This window comes from Nelusetta ayraudi, unplaced genomic scaffold (assembly GCF_046127955.1).
Source record: "Nelusetta ayraudi isolate G7.1 ecotype Tasmania unplaced genomic scaffold, CSIRO-AGI_Nayr_v1 ptg000022l, whole genome shotgun sequence".
Classification (NCBI taxonomy): domain Eukaryota; kingdom Metazoa; phylum Chordata; class Actinopteri; order Tetraodontiformes; family Monacanthidae; genus Nelusetta; species Nelusetta ayraudi.
This window is the reverse complement of record NW_027466072.1, coordinates 1,904,680-1,925,013: the sequence shown is the minus strand read 5'-3', so window position 1 is coordinate 1,925,013 and position 20,334 is coordinate 1,904,680. Positions and strand designations below refer to the sequence as shown.

General features: G+C 43.7%; 1 protein-coding gene across 2 annotated transcripts in view; it reads left to right on the top strand.

Annotated features, from left to right (window-relative positions):
- Positions 1 to 20,252, top strand: part of col4a5 (collagen, type IV, alpha 5 (Alport syndrome)) — a 37,894-nt gene extending 17,642 nt beyond the window's left edge. The window contains exons 7-49 of one of the 2 annotated variants that reach the window (XM_076028056.1): positions 120 to 173; positions 299 to 325; positions 970 to 1,050; positions 1,801 to 1,863; positions 1,984 to 2,019; positions 2,165 to 2,206; positions 2,323 to 2,415; positions 2,984 to 3,037; positions 3,145 to 3,201; positions 3,438 to 3,482; positions 3,578 to 3,631; positions 3,726 to 3,767; positions 3,924 to 4,017; positions 4,279 to 4,566; positions 4,711 to 4,800; positions 5,217 to 5,287; positions 5,621 to 5,812; positions 5,892 to 6,060; positions 6,440 to 6,532; positions 6,637 to 6,741; positions 6,840 to 6,937; positions 7,133 to 7,283; positions 7,496 to 7,609; positions 8,738 to 8,905; positions 9,225 to 9,314; positions 9,414 to 9,560; positions 9,660 to 9,758; positions 9,842 to 9,931; positions 11,985 to 12,124; positions 12,307 to 12,433; positions 13,045 to 13,224; positions 13,317 to 13,367; positions 13,453 to 13,638; positions 16,494 to 16,627; positions 16,698 to 16,770; positions 16,857 to 16,928; positions 17,133 to 17,261; positions 17,619 to 17,717; positions 17,834 to 18,046; positions 18,134 to 18,311; positions 18,759 to 18,873; positions 18,976 to 19,148; positions 19,703 to 20,252. In XM_076028056.1, coding sequence (XP_075884171.1) covers positions 120 to 173; positions 299 to 325; positions 970 to 1,050; positions 1,801 to 1,863; positions 1,984 to 2,019; positions 2,165 to 2,206; positions 2,323 to 2,415; positions 2,984 to 3,037; positions 3,145 to 3,201; positions 3,438 to 3,482; positions 3,578 to 3,631; positions 3,726 to 3,767; positions 3,924 to 4,017; positions 4,279 to 4,566; positions 4,711 to 4,800; positions 5,217 to 5,287; positions 5,621 to 5,812; positions 5,892 to 6,060; positions 6,440 to 6,532; positions 6,637 to 6,741; positions 6,840 to 6,937; positions 7,133 to 7,283; positions 7,496 to 7,609; positions 8,738 to 8,905; positions 9,225 to 9,314; positions 9,414 to 9,560; positions 9,660 to 9,758; positions 9,842 to 9,931; positions 11,985 to 12,124; positions 12,307 to 12,433; positions 13,045 to 13,224; positions 13,317 to 13,367; positions 13,453 to 13,638; positions 16,494 to 16,627; positions 16,698 to 16,770; positions 16,857 to 16,928; positions 17,133 to 17,261; positions 17,619 to 17,717; positions 17,834 to 18,046; positions 18,134 to 18,311; positions 18,759 to 18,873; positions 18,976 to 19,148; positions 19,703 to 19,784 — 4,659 coding nt within the window. In that variant the 3' untranslated portion in view covers positions 19,785 to 20,252. Of the gene's footprint in view, positions 1 to 119; positions 174 to 298; positions 326 to 969; positions 1,051 to 1,485; positions 1,630 to 1,800; positions 1,864 to 1,983; positions 2,020 to 2,164; positions 2,207 to 2,322; positions 2,416 to 2,983; positions 3,038 to 3,144; positions 3,202 to 3,437; positions 3,483 to 3,577; positions 3,632 to 3,725; positions 3,768 to 3,923; positions 4,018 to 4,278; positions 4,567 to 4,710; positions 4,801 to 5,216; positions 5,288 to 5,620; positions 5,813 to 5,891; positions 6,061 to 6,439; positions 6,533 to 6,636; positions 6,742 to 6,839; positions 6,938 to 7,132; positions 7,284 to 7,495; positions 7,610 to 8,737; positions 8,906 to 9,224; positions 9,315 to 9,413; positions 9,561 to 9,659; positions 9,759 to 9,841; positions 9,932 to 11,984; positions 12,125 to 12,306; positions 12,434 to 13,044; positions 13,225 to 13,316; positions 13,368 to 13,452; positions 13,639 to 16,493; positions 16,628 to 16,697; positions 16,771 to 16,856; positions 16,929 to 17,132; positions 17,262 to 17,618; positions 17,718 to 17,833; positions 18,047 to 18,133; positions 18,312 to 18,758; positions 18,874 to 18,975; positions 19,149 to 19,702 lie in introns of those variants that run through there. The other variant, XM_076028057.1, reaches the window with a different exon arrangement.
- Positions 20,253 to 20,334: the final 82 nt, after the last annotated feature.

The window sequence follows — 20,334 nt, the reverse complement described above, 5'->3', positions numbered from 1 at the left end:
TCCCAAATGATTCTAAAGGAAATGCTGAGCTAAAATCTCGAGACAATCAAACTCGTCTCTGCTGCCTCCATCAGTCCTTATCCCAAATGAATGAATGTGTTTCTGTCTCCTCTTCATAGGGAGACAGAGGTTTTCCAGGAACATCAGGAATCCCTGGGCAGCAAGGACTGATGGTGAGTTCAGTGAAAGAAGCTGTGATTAGTGTTCAGCACCAGTGTTCAGCACCAGTGTTCAGCACCAGACTTAATCACCTGCTGCAACCTTTCCCCTGATATTCTCCTCTTGGTTTCCTCTGTAGGGTCCACCTGGTCTGCCAGGACAGAAGGTGAGTGCATCACCAGAAGTATCGAGTGGAGCAATAAATATTCATCCATTTACCTTTATTGTTCTTGTCAGTGGAGACAGATTTAAAAGTATTTTCCCACCAACTCTCGACCAGACAGTCTTTCTGTTTATGAGTCAAAGCTGACACAAGGCAGATTTTTAGGAACATGTTCAAGAGGATTCTGATGTCGGCAACATTTTATTCAGTTAAAATGACAGTAATCACCAGTATAATGAAATCAACACACATTGCTCTCTTGCTTCGAGTTTATCTTTATGATCTTGAATGTGTGAAGCAGTTTTAGCAGCTATGATTCACCAGAGGTCATCGTTAAGAGCCTCATAATGTCAGCGTTTCAGCTTTTATTGTTTAAAGTGCACGACAAATACATTGTTTTTCTTCTGCTGCAACAGTTGTGTGATATTGAAGTGGTTTGGCAACAAACTGACTAGTGTCCAATTGGAATATGTCCACAAGATGATGCTGTTGTTCTGGTTAGCACATTGCCTGGACTTCTTTACACCCACTGCCCCCTACACCCAACTTTTTTTTTTTTTTTTTACCTTTTACCTCAAAGCGTTAACGGTGGATTGATAATCTCATGTATAATTTCTAACCTTCTCTCTGTGTTTGCTTGTTTTCAGGGAGACCCAGGGGATGTGATTTCCACCAACCGCTTTGGAGAGAAAGGAGCATTGGGACTGCCTGGGTTACCAGGACTTCCTGTGGGTTTTAAAATGTTTGGCTTGTTTTTTGTTTTCTTCTCGCATCAATGCTTTTTAGATACAATGCAATGTGTGTACAATGTGCTTAAAAAGAATCTGTTGACCTCTATTACAAACTAATAAACTGAACAATTGAGATTTAAATTGATTAAATTAATGAAATAAAAGTGCCTTTAAAGAAGCCCCCATTAACTCCCAAGATCCTGCCCATAGAAAGGCATCACTATCTGGCTGTCTGTGTAGATTTGGCTTTAATGTCGCAATTCTGCGCTGGCCTGCAAAAATGTTTAAAGAAAAACATCAAAGGCACTACAACTGTGACTTCAATGATTTCTGGTCACTAAAAAAGTGAAAAATCATTTAAAAAAAATAAAATAAAAAAAACCCCTGTCTTTTAGGAGTATAAAACATCAACACAGTGCAGATCTCCAAACTGAAATGCATAATGTTTGTTACTGAATGTTGTGTCAATCATACACTGGACTTTGAAACTGACAACTTATACATACTCCTAGTTTTTAAGCTTTAGATATTTTTTTTATGTATATATGTAAATTGTGCTCTTACTGTGTATTTTAGTATTTTAGTGCTCCTAGGGGGCGATATGGAGCAGATTTATGAAAGAATGTTATTTTACCCAAATGTTTCACCACTTTTGACACTTTGTGCCAAATGTGGTGACTTTTGGAGCATGTCCATGTTTGATCCTGCGTGAGTACTTAACATGTTCCGTGTGTATTCCTGCCACAGGGCACACCTGGACCAACCGGTTTGCAGGGTCCACTGGGACCTGCTGGACCCAGAGGCTATGAGGTCAAGATGACTGCCATGATTTTATTGTTTTTTTTTTTATTTCTAACTCAACTTGAACATTTCTTGATTCCTAAAATGTTCAGTTGACCAACGCAATGTTTTTCTCGTATCTTCTTCCAGGGTCCTCCAGGTCCACCTGGCTCTCCTGGACCAAAGGTGAGTTGACGCAGATCAGGAAATCTTACCTGTTATTGAAAGAAAGAAAACACGCTGATGTTTATTTGTCACTATCAGATAATTGCCATTAGCACTTAATTGTTGCAATTGCTTAATTCCACAATGTTGCGTTATTTGTCCTCAGGGGAACATGGGCTTAAACTTCCAAGGACCCAAAGGAGACAAGGTATGTGTCCTTCCTGCTACCAGTCATTCTCTCCTGCCAAGAGGAGGATATCATGTTCCACTGCTGTTGTCACCACTGCGTGATTGTTTCAAACCCATGTCTGTACATGAACACAGGGTGACACAGGTCTGCCAGGACCTCCCGGTCCTCCAGGACAAGTTGGGGAACAGAGCAGACAACCGGAGACGGAGATCCAGAGAGGAGACAAGGTAATAACTGATGGCCTCGCACCAGTGAAACCTCTTCTTCTTCATTTAAACATTTGGCTATATGCAAAATGTCTCTTTAAAAGAAACACAAGCACGTAATTCACCCCAAACCATTTTCTCTGCTGTTAATAAAATTGAATTCTACTAAGCGGTGTGTTCTGCAATGCTCCTGTTGGCCACTGGATGTCAGACATTGCCACAGAAAGTCCATCACATCAGGCACATATTGGATCTGAATAATAAGATCCATACTCATATTGATTGATTGAGTGATTTATTTCAAATATGAAAGACAAAATTCTTTTTAAAAAAAAAATTGAATTTTTTTTTTTGAAAACAAACAAACAAAGTGATGCTGAGCTGTGTCTTTCGTGTTTCGAAGGAATCGGATACGAGGGTAAAACAAACCATCCTGTTGGTTTTCTCACTCAGAGATGAGAGAGAGATGTCACAGTGATGTGTCGTTACCCATTGTGACATCACAAGGGGCTTTTATCTGGAAGTGTTTATTCTGGCAGACACATTCTAAGTTTTATTTTTAATCGCTTTCTTTTCCTTCTCTTGGCAGGGCGACCCAGGGCCTCCGGGTCCCCGAGGCGATTCTGGTTTTCCAGGGGCCCCAGTAAGTGCTTCTCTACTCAGCAGCATCATCTGCACTGTACCCTACTGCCATGTCATTTACACATGCCAGGTCAGCATCTCACCTCTGTCACCAATATCTCAACGTAGGGTCCCTCCGGTGGTCATAAAGGAGAGAAGGGAGAGCCAGGAGAAGCAGGCAAACGGGTGAGTACCATTCAAATGAATGACTTACTCACGAGCATCAGTCAGCTCATTAAATATTTATTTAAACACCTTTTGCTCCGAAAGCTCCGAAAGCTCCTCTGATGACACAGAAATGCAGAGTTTTTATGATTTTACAAACTTCTATTCCATCCATGGTCACTTTAGACAGACTTACGCAGGTGTTTATTGACTGTGAATGCCTCTCCCACTTAATCTTTGTTTTCTCGCTTGTACAGGGAAAACCAGGCAAAGATGGCGATCCCGGTAATTCGGGATTTCCTGTGAGTCTCTCAGTCTCTCAGTTCTTCACTGGTATGTGTTTTTCTCTACTTATAAAAATGTTTAACATGCACTTGTACTCTTTGTTTCCTGACAGGGTTCCAAAGGAGATCCAGGCCTTCCAGGGGCTCCCGGCAGAGATGGAGAGAGAGTATGTTTTTTTTTGTTTTTTTTAAGCATATAGCATTAAGAAGGCATGAGGTCACATGAGTTTTTGTATTAACTTAACTGTAACTTTATTTTAGGGAGTAAAAGGTGATCGTGGATTCCCAGGCCCACCAGGAGTGGTACGTATAATTAAATAATACATTCAAAATAATAATAGTGTTAGTTTTCATGTTATAAAGTGATACTGAGCCCTGTTTTTTTTTTTGCGAGTGTAGCAGCAATGCGCTTCTGTGACAATCAGTGAAGTGTTTTGCTCATTTCATGTTTTGCAACAGGTGATTGGCACTCAGACAGGCAGCCGAGTTGGACCTAAAGGGGAGCCCGGATACCCCGGATCACCTGGACTCAAAGGAGACAGAGGACCTACAGGTAGGTGTGCCCAGTCTGTGTTCAGCAGAGGATTCTGCAAAAGCTGTAAGCTAGGGAAAATAGCTGTGAAGGAGAACACTATGCAAGCGGCCTAATAATCTAAAAAAAAATATATATATAAAATCATAAAGCTTCTCTATGTTATCATATAGCTTGAAGTTTTGCTGTCTATTTACTATCTGTACAAATAACTTTAAAAATTGAAACAGTCATTTTCTTGATGGATTCTGAGGTTAAAAGCTGTTATCCTGTCTTTTCCAGGTCTATCAGGACCCCCAGGAACACCTGGACTCCCAGCTACTGGCGGCGGTGGTCAGCCTGGATCACCGGGCTATCCAGGAGAGCGAGGTCAAAAGGGAGAACTGGGTTCACCGGGGATTTCTCTGCCAGGTCCTCCAGGACGTCCAGGGACTTCTGGTCTCCAGGGCCCACCAGGACAGCCCGGAGCTCCAGGCTATTCCTCAGGAGGACAGAACTGCGTGGCTGGAGAAACTGGGCGCCCTGGTGTGCAGGGAGATCGAGGATACCCGGGAGAAACTGGGCAGAAAGGTAGCGGAAATGACTCTTGCTGGTATCTAACAGTGGCAGCTGAATGTGAGATAAAGTGAGCAAGAAATGAGACGTTAGTTACACTGTCAGTTGTGGAAGCACAGGTGCACAGACAACAGTGATTTCAATGAGCTGCTTTTTCAGGTGATAAAGGCGACACCTGTGTCAATTGCTTTGGTGGAACCAGTGGCGTCCCAGGGCCCCGTGGACCACCAGGACAGCCCGGATTTCCAGGTATGGCCACAAGACAGTCCCACCACAGGTTCTGACTGGAGGTTATTCCACACATCTTCCACACATCTTGCAAGGAAAGTTGTGTTGTTATGTAGCTGAGAAAAATGAATTCTCAACTCATGTGAAGGATTGCCAAGCTAGTGCTGTGTCATGGCGAAGCATCTTAGACGTTCACATCTAGTGAGGGCGCGTTTGCTTTCAGCAGAACAGATGTTCTCCATAGCCTCAGAGGCTTTGGCGATTAGCTCCCTGAAGTTGTTGATGATCAAGGGCATCAAGCGAGCGAGTTCTGCCTGAAATGTTTCACGGCCTGGTCTTAAAACAAAGTGCAACCAGTGCAATGTGCTATATTTAAAAACTTACCGGTATAAATCCAAATTACACCTCTTGATCATAATAACTTTCTTCATTTTCAGGATCTCCTGGCGGTCCAGGAGTCAAAGGAGAGAGAGGTTTTTCAGGAGCATCCGGCAGCAGCGGACCTCCTGTGAGTACTTGTAGTATGTAACAGATATAGATATTGATATAATTTTATGTAAGGTATCCTAATCACTATAGAATATTTTTAACTTGTGTAATATTTGTGCCTTTTCAATACATAAGTGCTCTTCTAAGTGGGCATTATAATTTCAAGTTTTTTGAATTTTTGAGAATGAAAGAAATACAAAAACATCTATGCAACTGTAAGCCTTACCTTTGTGTGCTAATGCTAATGTTGAGTAACTTTCACATCCTTGGACCCAGGTCTGCTTGAAAGCAAGAACCAGAAGCAAATGAACTTTAGACACCAAACTCTCCTCCGTCCGTCTTTACTCCCCAGGGTGGCCCGGGACTTCAAGGTCCCCCTGGATTCCCTGGAGAGAAGGGAGACCCAGGAGATGCCATCACAGTGTCTGGAGTAAGAGGAGATAAAGGTGACACAGGTTTTCCCGGGTCACCAGGTCTGCCGGGTCTGGATGGTCGACCTGGGCGTGATGGACAACCTGGACTTCCTGGACCCAAAGGAGCCTCTGTAGGTGTTGTTCACTCATCTGTTAGATCTGATTCAGATCTATATTCCCTCAGTCTGACAACCTCAATGTGCTTGACAGGGCTCTCTTCAAGTGAAAGGCGAACGAGGGTTCCCCGGTGAGCCAGGTCTGCCTGGTATTCCAGGAGACAGAGGTCCTTCAGGAGGACCTGGCTTCGGACCCCAGGGCTCTACTGGAGAGAAAGGTGTCCAGGGTGTCTCTGGAAGGCCTGGCGCACCAGGCTCACCTGGTAAGGACATAGTTTCAGTTGTAGAGATAGATAGATAGATAGATAGATAGATAGATAGATGTACTTTATTGATCCCAAATTGGCAAACTACACTGTTGCAGCACTAAGAAATAGTACGAAAAAATGAACTATATAGTAGTTACAAAAACACTTGAAATCAATCTATGTACAACAAACAACCAAAGCAGATGTTCAAAAGACAGTCAACTTGTGCAGAGGCAGGGATAAGCGAGGTTTTCCAAACCATTCGTGCATTGCTTGCCTTTGAGTCCAGGAAAAATTGAAAAAATACATACATACTTACATACTTACATACTTATGAAGTCATTTGGCCTTCAGTCGTTTTTAAAAATCCATTTGTTTTGTTTCATTTCATCAGGCGGTAAAGGTGAACCAGGTCTGGCCGTGGCAGAGAAAGGCTTACAGGGACCGAGAGGACAGGATGGCGAACCCGGACTTCCAGGCTCTAATGGTACACAAATACTATCAGACAATCAAAATCCTGCCAACCCACAACCAAAGAGAGAAGATTCACTTTTGTCTCATTTGTTTTTATGTTGCATTTCCTGTCACCAGGTAATCCAGGCCAGTCTGGGCAGCCTGGATTTCCAGGTTTACCAGGAGCCAAAGGTGACCCTGGACTCCCAGGTATTGGACTACCAGGACCCCCCGGAGCTAAAGGTACCAACGTCCCTGTTTTTTTCTACAACCTCAAGCCATTCTTTGAAGTTGTTTTTTGCCTCCATCACCGCTTACCTGCCCTTCGTCTCTGTGCACAGGATTCTCAGGTATCCCCGGTCAGCCAGGAGCTCCTGGTGGATCAGGCAGACCAGGAGTGGATGGACGTCCCGGCCAGCCAGGGATACCTGGAACTAAAGTGGGTCCAGATAGATGATAAATAGATAGAAAAACCTAAACTTGGTCGTACCCTGAAATTGTGTCATTAATCTTCTTAAATGAATGGATGGTGGTCAGACTGGTTGTCTATCATAGTAACATTAAATGTCTTCATTACTTTCAGATAGATGAAAAAAGTTTTTCAATGCGCTGATCGTGTGTGTTTGTTTCATAGGGTGAGCCTGGATTTGGCTTGCCTGGGCCTCCAGGTTTACCAGGTGTGCCTGGATCCAAAGGCCTGATCGGACCAAAGGGAGACTCCGGATTTCCTGGCAGCCCAGGTTTACCTGGACGACCTGGAATCGATGCCGCCCCAGGTTTTAAAGGTATTATACAGTTCTGTATCAGGACTTAAAAATGCTGTCTTTCTGATGTCAGCCAGTATTAAGACATCCAGAGCCGCTGCTGCTTGTCATTATGGCAACACAGGACCAGTGAAAGAACATTTTGATACTTATGCCATGGTACTTCACGATTTGCTGGTTGATTTGCAAAGACACCTGTGCTGACTGCTACGGTCTTCTACGTCTCTGACCAGGTGATCCTGGTGTCCCTGGAATACCTGGAGCTCGTGGCCCTCCCGGATCCCCCATCACCGGCTCACTGGGGAATCCTGGTCTTCCTGGCCCACCTGGCCCAATGGGACCACCAGGTGAGACAAATCAGGCCCATTGGTTTTCTCTGTGTGTAAAAGATACAACTTCAAAACAGTCATTTTAGCATCAGTGTTGTGTTCATCCAAAGGTTGTTTTATCAAATGTATAACATTTTGTCAGAATGAGTGAAATGAATGTGTTCAGCTCAGCGCCACATGAGTGCATGTTGTTGTGTTTTGAACCTTTAAAATGGCAGGAAGGTCAATTGGATATGATCCATAGTTGTGCATGAGCTCCCACTTGATGTGCACAGGTGTGTGAATGTCCTTGAGGTTCAGGGTTTCTACGCTTGACATCGCACAGTTTCCCCGTCTGAACCAAAAGGAAGATGAGCACCTAGCTGAGTGTTGGGAGGTGGTGGTGTCCTTGACTGTGTCCTGGATTTGACCTTCGACCTTGATCTATGGAACTTGTCCTCACCTCTTTATCTGCATCGCAATGCATCTGCAAGCATCTGCAAGCTGAACGTACTTTACTCGTCACTCTGTCCTCACAAGCGGAACCACTCTTCCATTTACCAGCCGCTTGCCTCGCTTTCCCTGGCAGCCGACACATTTTAACCTCACGCTGCCCATCCCCTCAAAACCACACACTAATGAACAAAAGCACTTGAATGCTCTGAGCATGCATCGGTCACTGCTGGACAGGTCTAGTATTGCTGATGTCATGCTATAAGAGCGATTCAAACCAGCTTAACGCAGATGGCTTAATGCATATAATGCATTATACTCTGTTTTCCTTACATCATCTTGGGCTTAATCCAACGCTCCGCCATGTGCGCTTTGAAATGCACCCCCTCTCTTCCCACCATCCGCTGACGCCAAGGCGACAAAGGTATTGTGACCCAATGCTGGTGCTGGCCTAATGATAATGTGTGTTAATGATACATTTTTGATTGTACCGCACACTTGAGGTTCTTCTTAGTTGCCGAGTGCAGGTTTGTTTTGCTTGATGAATCCGTGTGTTTGCTACTCGACACATTGATTTGTTGGATTTTATATACGTCTGGTTTGGTTGTGAGCTCGTCAGTGGCTGAACCAGGTTGGGAAAAGTCTTCACTGAAGGACTCCAGCTGCTTATGTAATCCTCAGTATGTAATTATAATTAAACAATCCTCATGACAGGATTCCCTGGCTCAAATGGTGAGAAGGGAGACCCCGGTCCTCCAGGACTGGACATTCCAGGTCTGCCAGGAGACAGAGGAACGCCTGGTTTCCCAGGTTCCTCTGGTCCAGTCGGAGCCCCAGGACCACCTGGAGGACCAGGACAAGATGGTGTGCCGGGATTCCCAGGTAAAATCATTTACTTTCCTCAGTCAACTGCAACCATAACACGTCAGCAACACTGACTTAGCTTTAAAATGCTATTTAGTGACAAGTCGATGGGGAAGCCTCTTTACATGTCTAAATATTTTGGTGACTTGTTTGGTCGGTAACCAACTCCCTCGTGACATGTTTAAGTGACTAGCGCTTTGCTAGTTTACTACTATGTGTGTGACAGTCTGCTTACGTGAGGAGCTTGCTGTTGACCTCAAGAGAAAATCAGCAAATCAATGTTTTTTCAACTTCCTTTTCTTGTCTCTTCTCCTGATTAACGCTTGAACGACTCCAGGTCAGAAAGGAGACATGGGTCCAATTGGTTCTCCTGGACCCTCTGGAGGCCCAGGTGGGCCTGGTGGACCTGGTGGACCTGGATTTAAAGGTATTGCAGTGTACCTCTAGCCATCTCTTTCTGCCTTTTTATTCATCACATTGGGATGGGATGGCAGGACCAGGCTTATTTTCATATCCTCCCCTCCAGGTGAGTTAGGTTTCCCTGGCAGAGACGGCACTCCAGGTGCCCCTGGTATCAAAGGAGAGAGAGGTGATGCCGGTGTGCAGGGACCACCGGGACCAAGTCTGCCATCATCGGTCACAAAAGGAGCGAAGGGAGATCCTGGACAATCAGGTATGGCTTTGGAAAATTTAACTCATTCATGTATAATCAACTCCGTGTCTTTGCCCTTCCTTGTAAAATACCATTTTCATTTGTGTTTTTGTTTGATAGGGGCCCCCGGCTTCCCAGGTCCAAAAGGAATCGTTGGTCTCCCTGGTGACTCTGGAGTGCCAGGTTCAGATGGACGTCCTGGACTTCCTGGACCACCAGGTATAGGTTCACCCACACACCCACACACACACACAGACACAAAAGCACCATGTGGGTAATGTATTGGCTCTGTTGTCTTTCAGGGCCTAAGGGAGACTCAGGCTACCCGGGAGCCCCAGGTGGACCTGGAGGGCCTGGATTTAAAGGCAGCATGGGAGAAATGGGATTACCAGGTAAATTGAAGCTTTTTGGATCTTTCCATTTCTACTTGGACCTTGGTGACATGGATACATTTTTAGATTCTTTCTGCAAAAAATACCTTCAGAAATTGTACAAGCTGTTGTGAATTTGTGCTCTTTCACCCCGTTTCATGCCAAGCTGTCAAAGAACAGCTTAATAAATTCACCAGTAGAGCAAACACAAATGTCAACAGATAGCTCAGTTGGTAAGACAACTGACTCTGAATCCCAAGGTTGGTGGATCAAGTCTCGCGGTGGACAAAGTTCCATTTTGAAGTTCAATGGCCCAAAAAAGAGCGATAAATGTGCCAGTGGGTGTACTTCAGGAGTCAGCAGGTAGCTCAGTATCTAAGGACGCTCACTTCTAATTCTTGTGGTTGGAGGTTCAAGTCCGACAACAGTTATCCTTTGGAAGCCTTGGGTTCGAGGCTCTTTGTGTGTGAAGTTGTTTGTGTTTTTCCCGATTTTGGAAATGTTGAGATATTTGCGATCTCCCACTCCCTCTCATGCTCGTCAATAATTGGACCGTGATTTCATTCAGTGTCGGGCCGATGAAAGTATTTTTTTATTTTGTATTTTTGTCCCAGAAAAAAAAATCCCAACATGCGGTTGAAGTTAAGGTTGGGGTTGGGGTTAGGTTTGTGTATATTAAGTTTATAGTAAGACATTTTTTTTTACCAGAGAATTTTAGAAGTGAACTTTTTGTGCTCTTTTCACTTCTCTTATTATATGGCGTCATCTCTGAAAAGTTAAAAATAAGCCAAAAAAAGCAGATGTTGGTGGAGAATTGAACCTACAACCTCATGCGCCACAGTCACAGTCAGTCAATCTGTTCTGATGTGATGGTGCTTTATTCTCTTGCTCTTCTCTCTCACCTTGACTTTAAAACAGAGATACATTTTTCACAGTGGAGACCAGGATTTGAACCCCGGTCTCCCACACCACAGTCAGCTGCCTAATCCACCGAGCTAACCATCCTGGCTTCCTTAAGACTGTAGAGGGATGTCAGTGCATATATAAACAGCAATTATTTGACATTGGTACGTTTGACCTGTGGGCTTTGCAGGGAGAAATAAACAGCCGGCCTTTTATATCCAATTCTGACCAGGAAATTTTCCTCACTTTTTTAAAATTGAATTGAAATTGAAAAGAAGGAAGGGGGAGCTAGCTTGCTTGCTAGCTCCACTTACCTGTTTGCTGCTTCCTGTTGATCTCAGTTGAAGGAAATTCCAAATGCTCGGAAGTTTGAAATGTTCGGAAATTCGACGGACGCAACGCAAGTTTTGGTTGTTTTGTTGGTTTTAGAGTTGTTTTGATTGGTTTGGTTTTGATTTGGTTTAGACACACACACACACACAACCAAGTGTTGTACCTTTGGTCCACGCTGGGTTTCGATCCTGTCACCTCCGTGTTGGGAGTCAGCGTTGCTCCCCACAAGACCGTCTTCAGCGCTGATGACACAAGGACTATAAAGCCCTCAAGTGCTTCACCTGACACAGACAGACACACTGACAAACAGACAGCAGCTACATAGACACACACACACACACACACACACACACACACAAATAGAAAAATAAAATAAAACAAAGGACAACAAGTAACCAAAATGAAAGATTTTTCAACTCATTTCCTCATAACTTATGAATCATGATTAAATCAAGGAGATCAAATTATGGTCACTGCACAATATAATAAAACAGTTTCTAGTAGTGTTTCTATCATAAGCAGAGAGCCGACGTGGGGGCTGGCTGTATAAATAGGGTTACTAATTTACCTCCATAGTCATCAGGCTAACCAAGGTGCTTAGCTCAGTGGGTTAAGCCTTTGACTGTGGTGTAGGAGATGTGGGTTCAAATCCCACTAGGTACCAGAAGACAAGTTGTGATTTTGCATTCCACATCTCCGTGGAATCGGTTAGTTTTGGCGTGATTAAAGTATTTTTAAAATTTTTCTTATGTCCCAGGAAAAAAATGACACACTATAGAATGTTGTAATTAGTGATTTCCTCACTGGAAATGCTGCAATTCCACTTTGACTGTCACAGGACCATCGGGTTTGAAGGGTCTACCAGGCCAGACCGGCAGGCTCGGAGCACCAGGACTTCCAGGATCATCCGGTTTGCCTGGATTAAAAGGTGAACCAGGCTCTGCTGGAGTTGGACCACCAGGACAATCAGGACTCAAGGTACTCCAATTCCTGTCACATAATGATGCCAGATTGACCCATTAAGAAGCCACTATGGTTGTGGTGGTCAAGCATTCATCCAGTGACAATGATCACTGGTTTAATTTGCCACACTTTTTCAGGCTGCTTGAAAAGTGTTCAAGTTCAAAGTGCTTACTTGATTAAATTCATGTGTCTGGTAGGGAGAACCAGGTCAACCAGGTTTCCCAGGAAGTCCTGGACTTAAAGGAACTCCAGGGACACCAGGTCTTCCAGGTTTACCTGGAGGTCCAGGACTGAAAGGTGACTCTGGCCTGCCAGGATTCCAAGGTAATTCAACAGAAATCAAAATGTTCTTCTGAGTCTCATCTGACATTCTAAGATTTATCTTTTTTTTGTCTCGTTTCCCAGAAGCATTTTTTCTGATATTGACAATTGTTTGTCGCTCATGACCAAATCATTAATCACCGTCTTCCCCTCCTCATAACGGCCTTACAGATACACTTTGTTATATGAACCAATTGATCTATTTTGCTTTCACATGGTGAAATATTTTGAATCTACTTTACGTTTTATATTACTTCCCCATGAGCACAGATTTGTTAAGTTGATTGATATCTAAATATGTATGTATGCATTAAGTTATATTTCTGTTATATATCCATTATAGTTCTTAGTTTTATTTGCTAATTTTTGATATGTTTTCAATCAACAGCTGTGATTGAAAACATATCCCATGAGCACAGATTTGTTAAGTTGATTGATATCTAAATATGTATGTATGCATTAAGTTATATTTCTGTTATATATCCATTATAGTTCTTAGTTTTATTTGCTAATTTTTGATATGTTTTCAATCAACAGCTGTGTTCACAGTGTAAATGATTATTCTTACATGTCTGAAACATTTGTAATTGTCTTCCTGTGTTCTCGACTCTCAGGTTCTCCTGGTATCCCTGGACCTAAGGGTCTCGATGGAGGGCCAGGTGGCCCAGGTCTCACCGGATCTCCTGGTAGACCAGGAGAGCCTGGCCGATCTGGAGGACCGGGATTGTCAGGTGACAAGGGCCAAGCGGGTCGTGATGGAATTCCAGGACCACCAGGAGTCAAAGGAGAGCCCGGTCAGTATGAGAAAGATGAAGTCCTGAATTTCCAATGAAACAAACAAAGGTTTTATTTGCATTTAATTGTGTCTGATGTGTTTCGGCTCCAGGACTTCCTGGATTTGGTGGCCCCGGTCCATCTGGACTTCCAGGATTACCAGGTAACAAACCATCCATTACATGTAACTATTTTTCGTATTTATGCCACTCTTTCCAACCTCTGCTTTACCTGTCACACTATTTAAGGTTCAAAGGGAGACCCAGGTCTTCCCGGGCCCTCTGGTGTCCCTGGATTCCCAGGTACTAAAGGAGAGGCTGGTTTCCCCGGTGTCCCTGGTACTCCTGGCAACATTGGTCCTCCTGGGACATCAGGACAAGCTCTTCAGGGACCCAAAGGACTTCAGGGACAACCAGGACCACCAGGAAGAGGAGGTAAAGTGTTTGGATTTCTTCTTTGCCTCCACATCTAGAGGTGTTTGAAACTGCTGCTTGGTTTTCAGATCTAAATAAATTCACAGACTTAGCATATACATAATGGCAGCTGTTGATTTGGAATATGGATATGATGAGATATAAATCTTAATATTACATCCTAATAATTACTTTAACTGACTCATCATTGTTGTTGAGTCAGCTGATTGAGCTGATTGTGTCCCCTGTATATTAAATGCAGACGGGTGCATTTAAAACATTGGTGTACTAAAATTGACTTAATTGAAGGAAATAGGAACTAAATAACCTTTAAAAAGTAGACTTGTACTGCAGGCTAATGAAAGAAATCAAATCTGAAATGAAATCACGTAGTCTAATGTAAGAAATGAAAACCAGGCAGCTTAAAGAAAAAAAAAAAAAAAAAACCCAAAAAACTGTATAAAATGCAGACGTTTCAATCACAGTGTCAGTTGATTTGCATGGGATCCTGTTGCACCAATCACCACATCACTATTCAGGACTCACCTGTCGTTCTGTTGCCAACAACACGGATGCACATTTCTCTGGTACCTTTTCACCAGAGACCACCAGGGTGCTCTTCACACACCAATCACTCTCTGTCACAGGGCTTTGACCACACCCATCAAACAAGCATGTGTTCATGTCACTCATTGTCTTTACAATCCATGTATTTTGGTTCCATTCACCCATTCATTTCGTTTTGTCCTCATGATTTGTCACTCACACGCATCTTGGTGTCCTTGCGCCGTGACGGAAGAACTCCCAGTGAGTCCGTCTCTCCACAGCGCCGCACTACGTCTGTGTATCTTTGTATCTTTGTTGTGTGTATTTGTTGTTGGCTTTTGGAGATGTCGGTGTAAAAAGCAGCTGAGCCTGAGGCAAATCTGAAAACTCTCAACAGCTTTGTTTAGCTTGCTTCAAGCATCAGGTCCTATTGGAGGACCACTGGGCTCTATGAATGAGACCCTCCCACAGACACAGCTTCCTCAAACCTGCAGGTTTTAAAGTACAACAATAAGCCGTGTTGAGTGTGTTAAGGGATTGTGTTTGGCTTTTGCTGCTCAAAGTGTTTTTTGTTCCACCCGTCAGTCATCTGCATGGGCACTTCATACACAAGTGTACAAAGTCAAAACAAGCTGAACACAATGCTGTTATAAGTGCTGACACACAAACAGCACATATTTAGTACACACAGGTTCCACCCCTGCCTTATGTTTGATCAGAGATGGTGCCCTTAAGAGGACAAAATTCATTATATTGTATTTTTTTGAAAGCAAAAGTCATCGCCGACAACGACAGCATTGTGTAAGGCTCGTTCGAAATCGCAAAACATTGAAGTGTTTGTCAAGGTGTTAAGGCGTGAAAATGAAGCTGTGACATTTTAACTCCTGTTCTTGATGACTTGGCCCCACCCACTGTGGTTTGGCCCCGCCCAATCACGTGACGACTCCTGCGCGTGGCTGCCGTAGGTCCTTCAGGTCAGATCAACGGACTCCAGACCTCTTCCGCACCTTCCTCTCTGTAGCCTCGATCGGGCTTTAACACCACCCTCCCATTGATTGAAGCAAATTTCACTGGAAACTATTTTTGTCAAACTTTCTCAATTGCTGCCTTTTGTCACTTTTCATGCACAGCGATGGTAGTATGTTGCACCTCTAACAAGTAAGCACCTCACGTGATGAACACGAGTAGTTTAATGACAAAGTAAGCATGTCACCTGGATCACAAAGACGCATCTTAAGATAAAGATTTCCCATGTATAGATGGTGCACAAAATGAACTAACTCACCTCAGACTTGAAAATTTTTGTTATAGTTGTGTTACACTCTTGTCGGATGGGAATGAATTTGAATGTGTTACTGTGGAAATGTAAGATATTAACACACCTGCATTACTGAGCCTGACTATATGCTAGATGATGTTTAATATCAGCGCTTCCAGGTCTTATTTATTTGGGATTTGAAGATTTTTGGGGATTTCCTCAACGAGTACCTGTAACTCAAGTGTGCTTGCTTCTGTCTAAACTTCTGCTTTTTTTTTGTTGCCCTGTGTCATCAACTGTGCTCCGCTTTGCCTGGGAATTCCTGGAACCCTAGGTCCTCCAGGTTAGACTCCAGTGGTTTGATGGTCTTTGTGCACAATATAGATCATTTTTTCTATACTTGGTATTTGGGGAGATTCAGATGAAATGTGAGCTTCATGCTCATTCACATTTTTCTTGACCTCACAGGAAATGCTTGCACTACATAACACTGACCAAAAAAAAAAGAACCTTTAAACTCAGTCATGTCCTTGTTTTGAATTTTATTATTGGATTTTTTTTTTTAGTTTTACATATTAATAGTAGTAATTGGAAACGATCCCTTGTCTTCCTTTTTTTTTATTTTTTTTTTTTTATCTTGTGTCGCACTTTTAGATGAATTTCTGTGGTGTGATTGTGTCATTGGTTGAGAGAGATGATTTTAAAAATGTGTGCTTTTATTTTAATCGTGTTTGTTGTTTATTTTTTGATTGTATCATTTTTTTCTCTAAAGTTCCACTTAGTAAATGTGTGATATTTGTGTCAGAAAATGCTCTACAAATGAAAACAAAAAACAAAAAATTTATTTCACAATCAAATGCGTTTTGTTCAACGAGTCTGTTATAATGTTACAACAGTGTTGGGATTAGGTCGCTCTCTGTCTGTTCAGACAAATGTGGCCTTCGTGCTCCTGAAAGTGCTGTCTAATGTTTTTCAAAGTAAAGCAATCTGACCCCCATGATGAGGAGAAGTGTCTGAGAGCACTCCCAGGATTCTTTGCCTGATCTTTCCATTCTGATGTGTGCGCATGAAGGTCCGCCCGGCCCGCAGGGTCCCCGTGGACCTACAGGAAGTGGCGGAGTGAAGGGAGACAAGGGTATTCCTGGAGCTCCTGGCCAGCCAGGTTTCCCTGGGCAGAAAGGAGATATCGGAGGCTCAGGATTCCCAGTAAGAACCAAACATTTACATGTTCAACTGATGATGTCTCTGGATTTTAATGTACCTCCTCTTTTCTCAGGGTTCTCCTGGTCTGCCAGGATCGACTGGTCTGAAGGGTGATATTGGGCTTCCTGGTGTTCCTGGATTCCCAGGTTAGTAGCATTTAAAAATAATAATATTTAAGGTATTTTGATTTAATTCTGAAAGCATTTCGTTTTTTTTATTTATTTATTTTTAGGATCAAAGGGCGACTCTGGAGGTCCTGGTTCAAGTGGTTTCCCCGGTGACCCTGGAGATGTCGGACCCCCTGGTGGGTGAACACACCAAATTATTTCACAGTGACACTAAGCGCAGTGGCAGGAAAATAATTTGCCGCAGCAATGTGTATTTCTTAGCGATCAAGTCTTGAGAGGTGATTCAGCCATGACTGCACTCACTCTTGGTTGAATTCAACATAAACATTTGTTTTTATTTTGTGTTAAAATGATAATTCCTCTGAACATTTAACCTCCAGGTCTTCCTGGCGACCCCGGTGTTGCTCCGGCTCCAATTGTGGTCAAGGGAGAGCAAGGACCCCCTGGTCCTCAGGGTTTGCCTGGTGGGCGAGGGTCACCTGGCCCTCCTGGACGTGAGGGACTTCCAGGTTCGTTGATCGTGATTTCTTCTTATTTTATTTTTTTGGTACATTTTCCTTGAGCTTGCAATTAGCTCTTATAACTTTTGTCAGCTTAGTGGTCTAGTAGTAGAGTGCCAGCACTGAGACTGGTAGGTTGTGAGTTCGATCCCCAGCCGGGTCATACCAAAGACTGTAAAAATGGTGCCCCTTGCCTCCATGCTTGGCACTCATTATTCGGGGTTGGAGTTGGGGGGGGGATTTGATCACCCAATGATTCCCGGGCGCGACACTGCTGCTGCCCACCACAGCAGGACAACTTTTGCATCTATTGGGATGTGACAATCACTTGGACTTTAACTTGAACTTGTCATGTTCTGCTCTCAGGTCAACCTGGTGATTCTGGAGACTCCGGCCCAGATGGTCCACCCGGCTTCAGTGGTGCACCTGGTAGGAAGGGAGACAACGGCCCCGCCGGGCAGCCTGGTAAGAGGAACATCATCAAGCACATTTGACTCAACGCTACAAGCCAAAAAAACAAGAAAAACTAAACAACTTTGATTTGGTCCAATTTCTAATGTACACCTTTGCTCTGATCATAGGTCAGTCTGGGTACCCTGGTCCTCCTGGTTCCGACGGTCCGCAGGGTCTTCCTGGTCTGCCAGGGTCGGTGTCTGCAGCCCACGGCTTCCTCATCACCCGTCACAGCCAGGGACAGGACGTGCCCTTCTGTCCCGAGGGAACCAACCTCATCTATGACGGATACTCCCTGCTGTACGTGCAGGGCAACGAAAGGGCTCACGGACAGGACCTCGGTACGACGGATTGTGAAAGAGTTTTGTACTGGATCCGATATTGCTCGCTTGCAACCATCCGCCTCCTTCTTTCCATCTGATTTCCAGGCACAGCTGGCAGCTGCCTGCGCAGGTTCAGCACCATGCCCTTCATGTTCTGCAACATCAACAACGTCTGCAACTTCGCCTCCCGCAACGACTACTCATACTGGCTGTCCACACCCGAGCCCATGCCCATGTCCATGGCCCCCATCACTGGAGAGAGCATCAAGCCTTTCATCAGCAGGTGGAGTTTTCACACCGAGCCCGCCAGAAACTGCTCTCGATAAGTTTCTGGGACTGGTCGTTGGTAGGGAAGATGAGGGTCAGAGTGAAGTTTGCCACAAGTTCATTGAAAGGTACATTATGTGAAATTCTGCCACAGAGTGGTCAGATTTTAGATTGCAGAGCTAATTTGCTTTCCCGCCCTCTCCCGACCATGCCAGTGAACTACAGTGGTCTGCGCACACAAACCTTAATACCTCGTCCTGGCTTCCTTAAAAATATGAACTGTTCTCTGTGTAGGAAAACCCTTTGACTTTTCTTGTACTGCAAGTATACACTTTTATTAATATATTAACGGGCAGTATTTTAATATTTTACAAATGCAAAATCATAAATCAGGCAAAGGTTTTAACACTGGACCTTAAAGAGAAGTCGTTCTACATCATATGTGTCTGTTTTGCCTGTGTAGATGTGCTGTATGTGAAGCTCCAGCAATGGTGATTGCAGTCCACAGTCAGACCATCCAGATCCCAGCGTGCCCTGCCAATTGGGAAGCTATGTGGATCGGATTTTCCTTCATGATGGTAGTAGACGCACAACAAAACTTTACAACAAGATTTTACAACAGCTTTCAGTGTGTTTTTAAATGAATGTTTTTTTCCCTCTATAATCTATCTCCTCCTCAGCACACCAGTGCAGGTGCAGAGGGTTCTGGTCAGGCTCTGTCCTCCCCAGGCTCCTGCTTGGAGGAGTTCCGCAGCGCTCCCTTCATTGAGTGCCACGGCAGAGGGACGTGCAACTACTATGGCAACTCCTACAGCTTCTGGCTGGCCACCGTAGAGCAGTCCGAGATGTTCAGGTAGGAGGGATTCAAAAGATACGCACCGCCAACTACATCCCCGAATGATGTTGCCATAGTCTTTGTTAAAATACATTTTTTATTTCTAGAGAACGGTTACGATGATCAAAATGTATGTTTTAAACATTTTCTAATATAATCAATCATTTAGCAAATTACGGACGTTTACATACAAGTTGCCCATAAAAGTTGAAACATATTTCATTTTAATTTCTGACTTGAAAGTCAGTGGGGGGAAAAAAGTATTTAATACATTTTCAAGTTTATTTAGGTACACGATACTTCCGACTGTGTTTTAACACTACATTTTCTTCTAATCATTATTAATTATTAATTAAGTGGAATCCATCAGACCTACTAAATCCAACTTTTAAGTGAATGATTAGAAAAAAATAGAACAAAACAGAAACTTCATTTATGCCAAAAGGGGAAATTATTGTGTCAGAGCAACTTACTAAACTTTAATAAAAGATATTTCATTGTAAGAGTCACAGAGTCAAAGGAATGCTCTTTTGTCACCCACCTGACCCCGGCGTGGCTGTGTGTCCCTGCAGGAAGCCCCAGTCGGAGACTCTGAAGGCGGGTAGCCTGCAGACGAGAGTCAGCCGCTGCGTCGTCTGCATGAAGAGGACGTAACGGCATACACGCCATCCAACGAACCCACCGCAGCCGGGGGGGAGGTCGCCTGATCAATAATTGCAGATGATTGGATCACAGGAGGGCATGAGTAGGGATTGCCTATGGCAGGGGGGGTGGAGGGGGGGCGTGGCAACACGGTGGTATTCCAGCGGAGCGCCGTCTCCCTGCTGAAGGGGAGGGGAGGCTTGAAATTTCAATTAAAACAATGGTGCTACTGTGCAACACAGCTTAAAAAGAGACAAAAAAATAAACCTTACACTTAGTCTTTATTTTCCTTAAGAAGTACCTCAAAATGAAAGCAGAAAAATATCCACTAAATGGTGCCATGACGGATGTGTGACATAAAAGTGCATTTTTCATTTCTTTTCACCCCTTTCCCCCCCACCCCCCCAAAAGGATCAACATCTTGTTCCATTTTTTTTTTTTAGAGTGCTGGTGTTACTTTAAAAAAAAAAAAAAAAAAGACTTCAATTTTAGACGGAAGCGCTCTTCTTTTTTTTTTTTTTCGGCCTTATTGATGAGGAGTGGGACATTTTCCACTGTTACC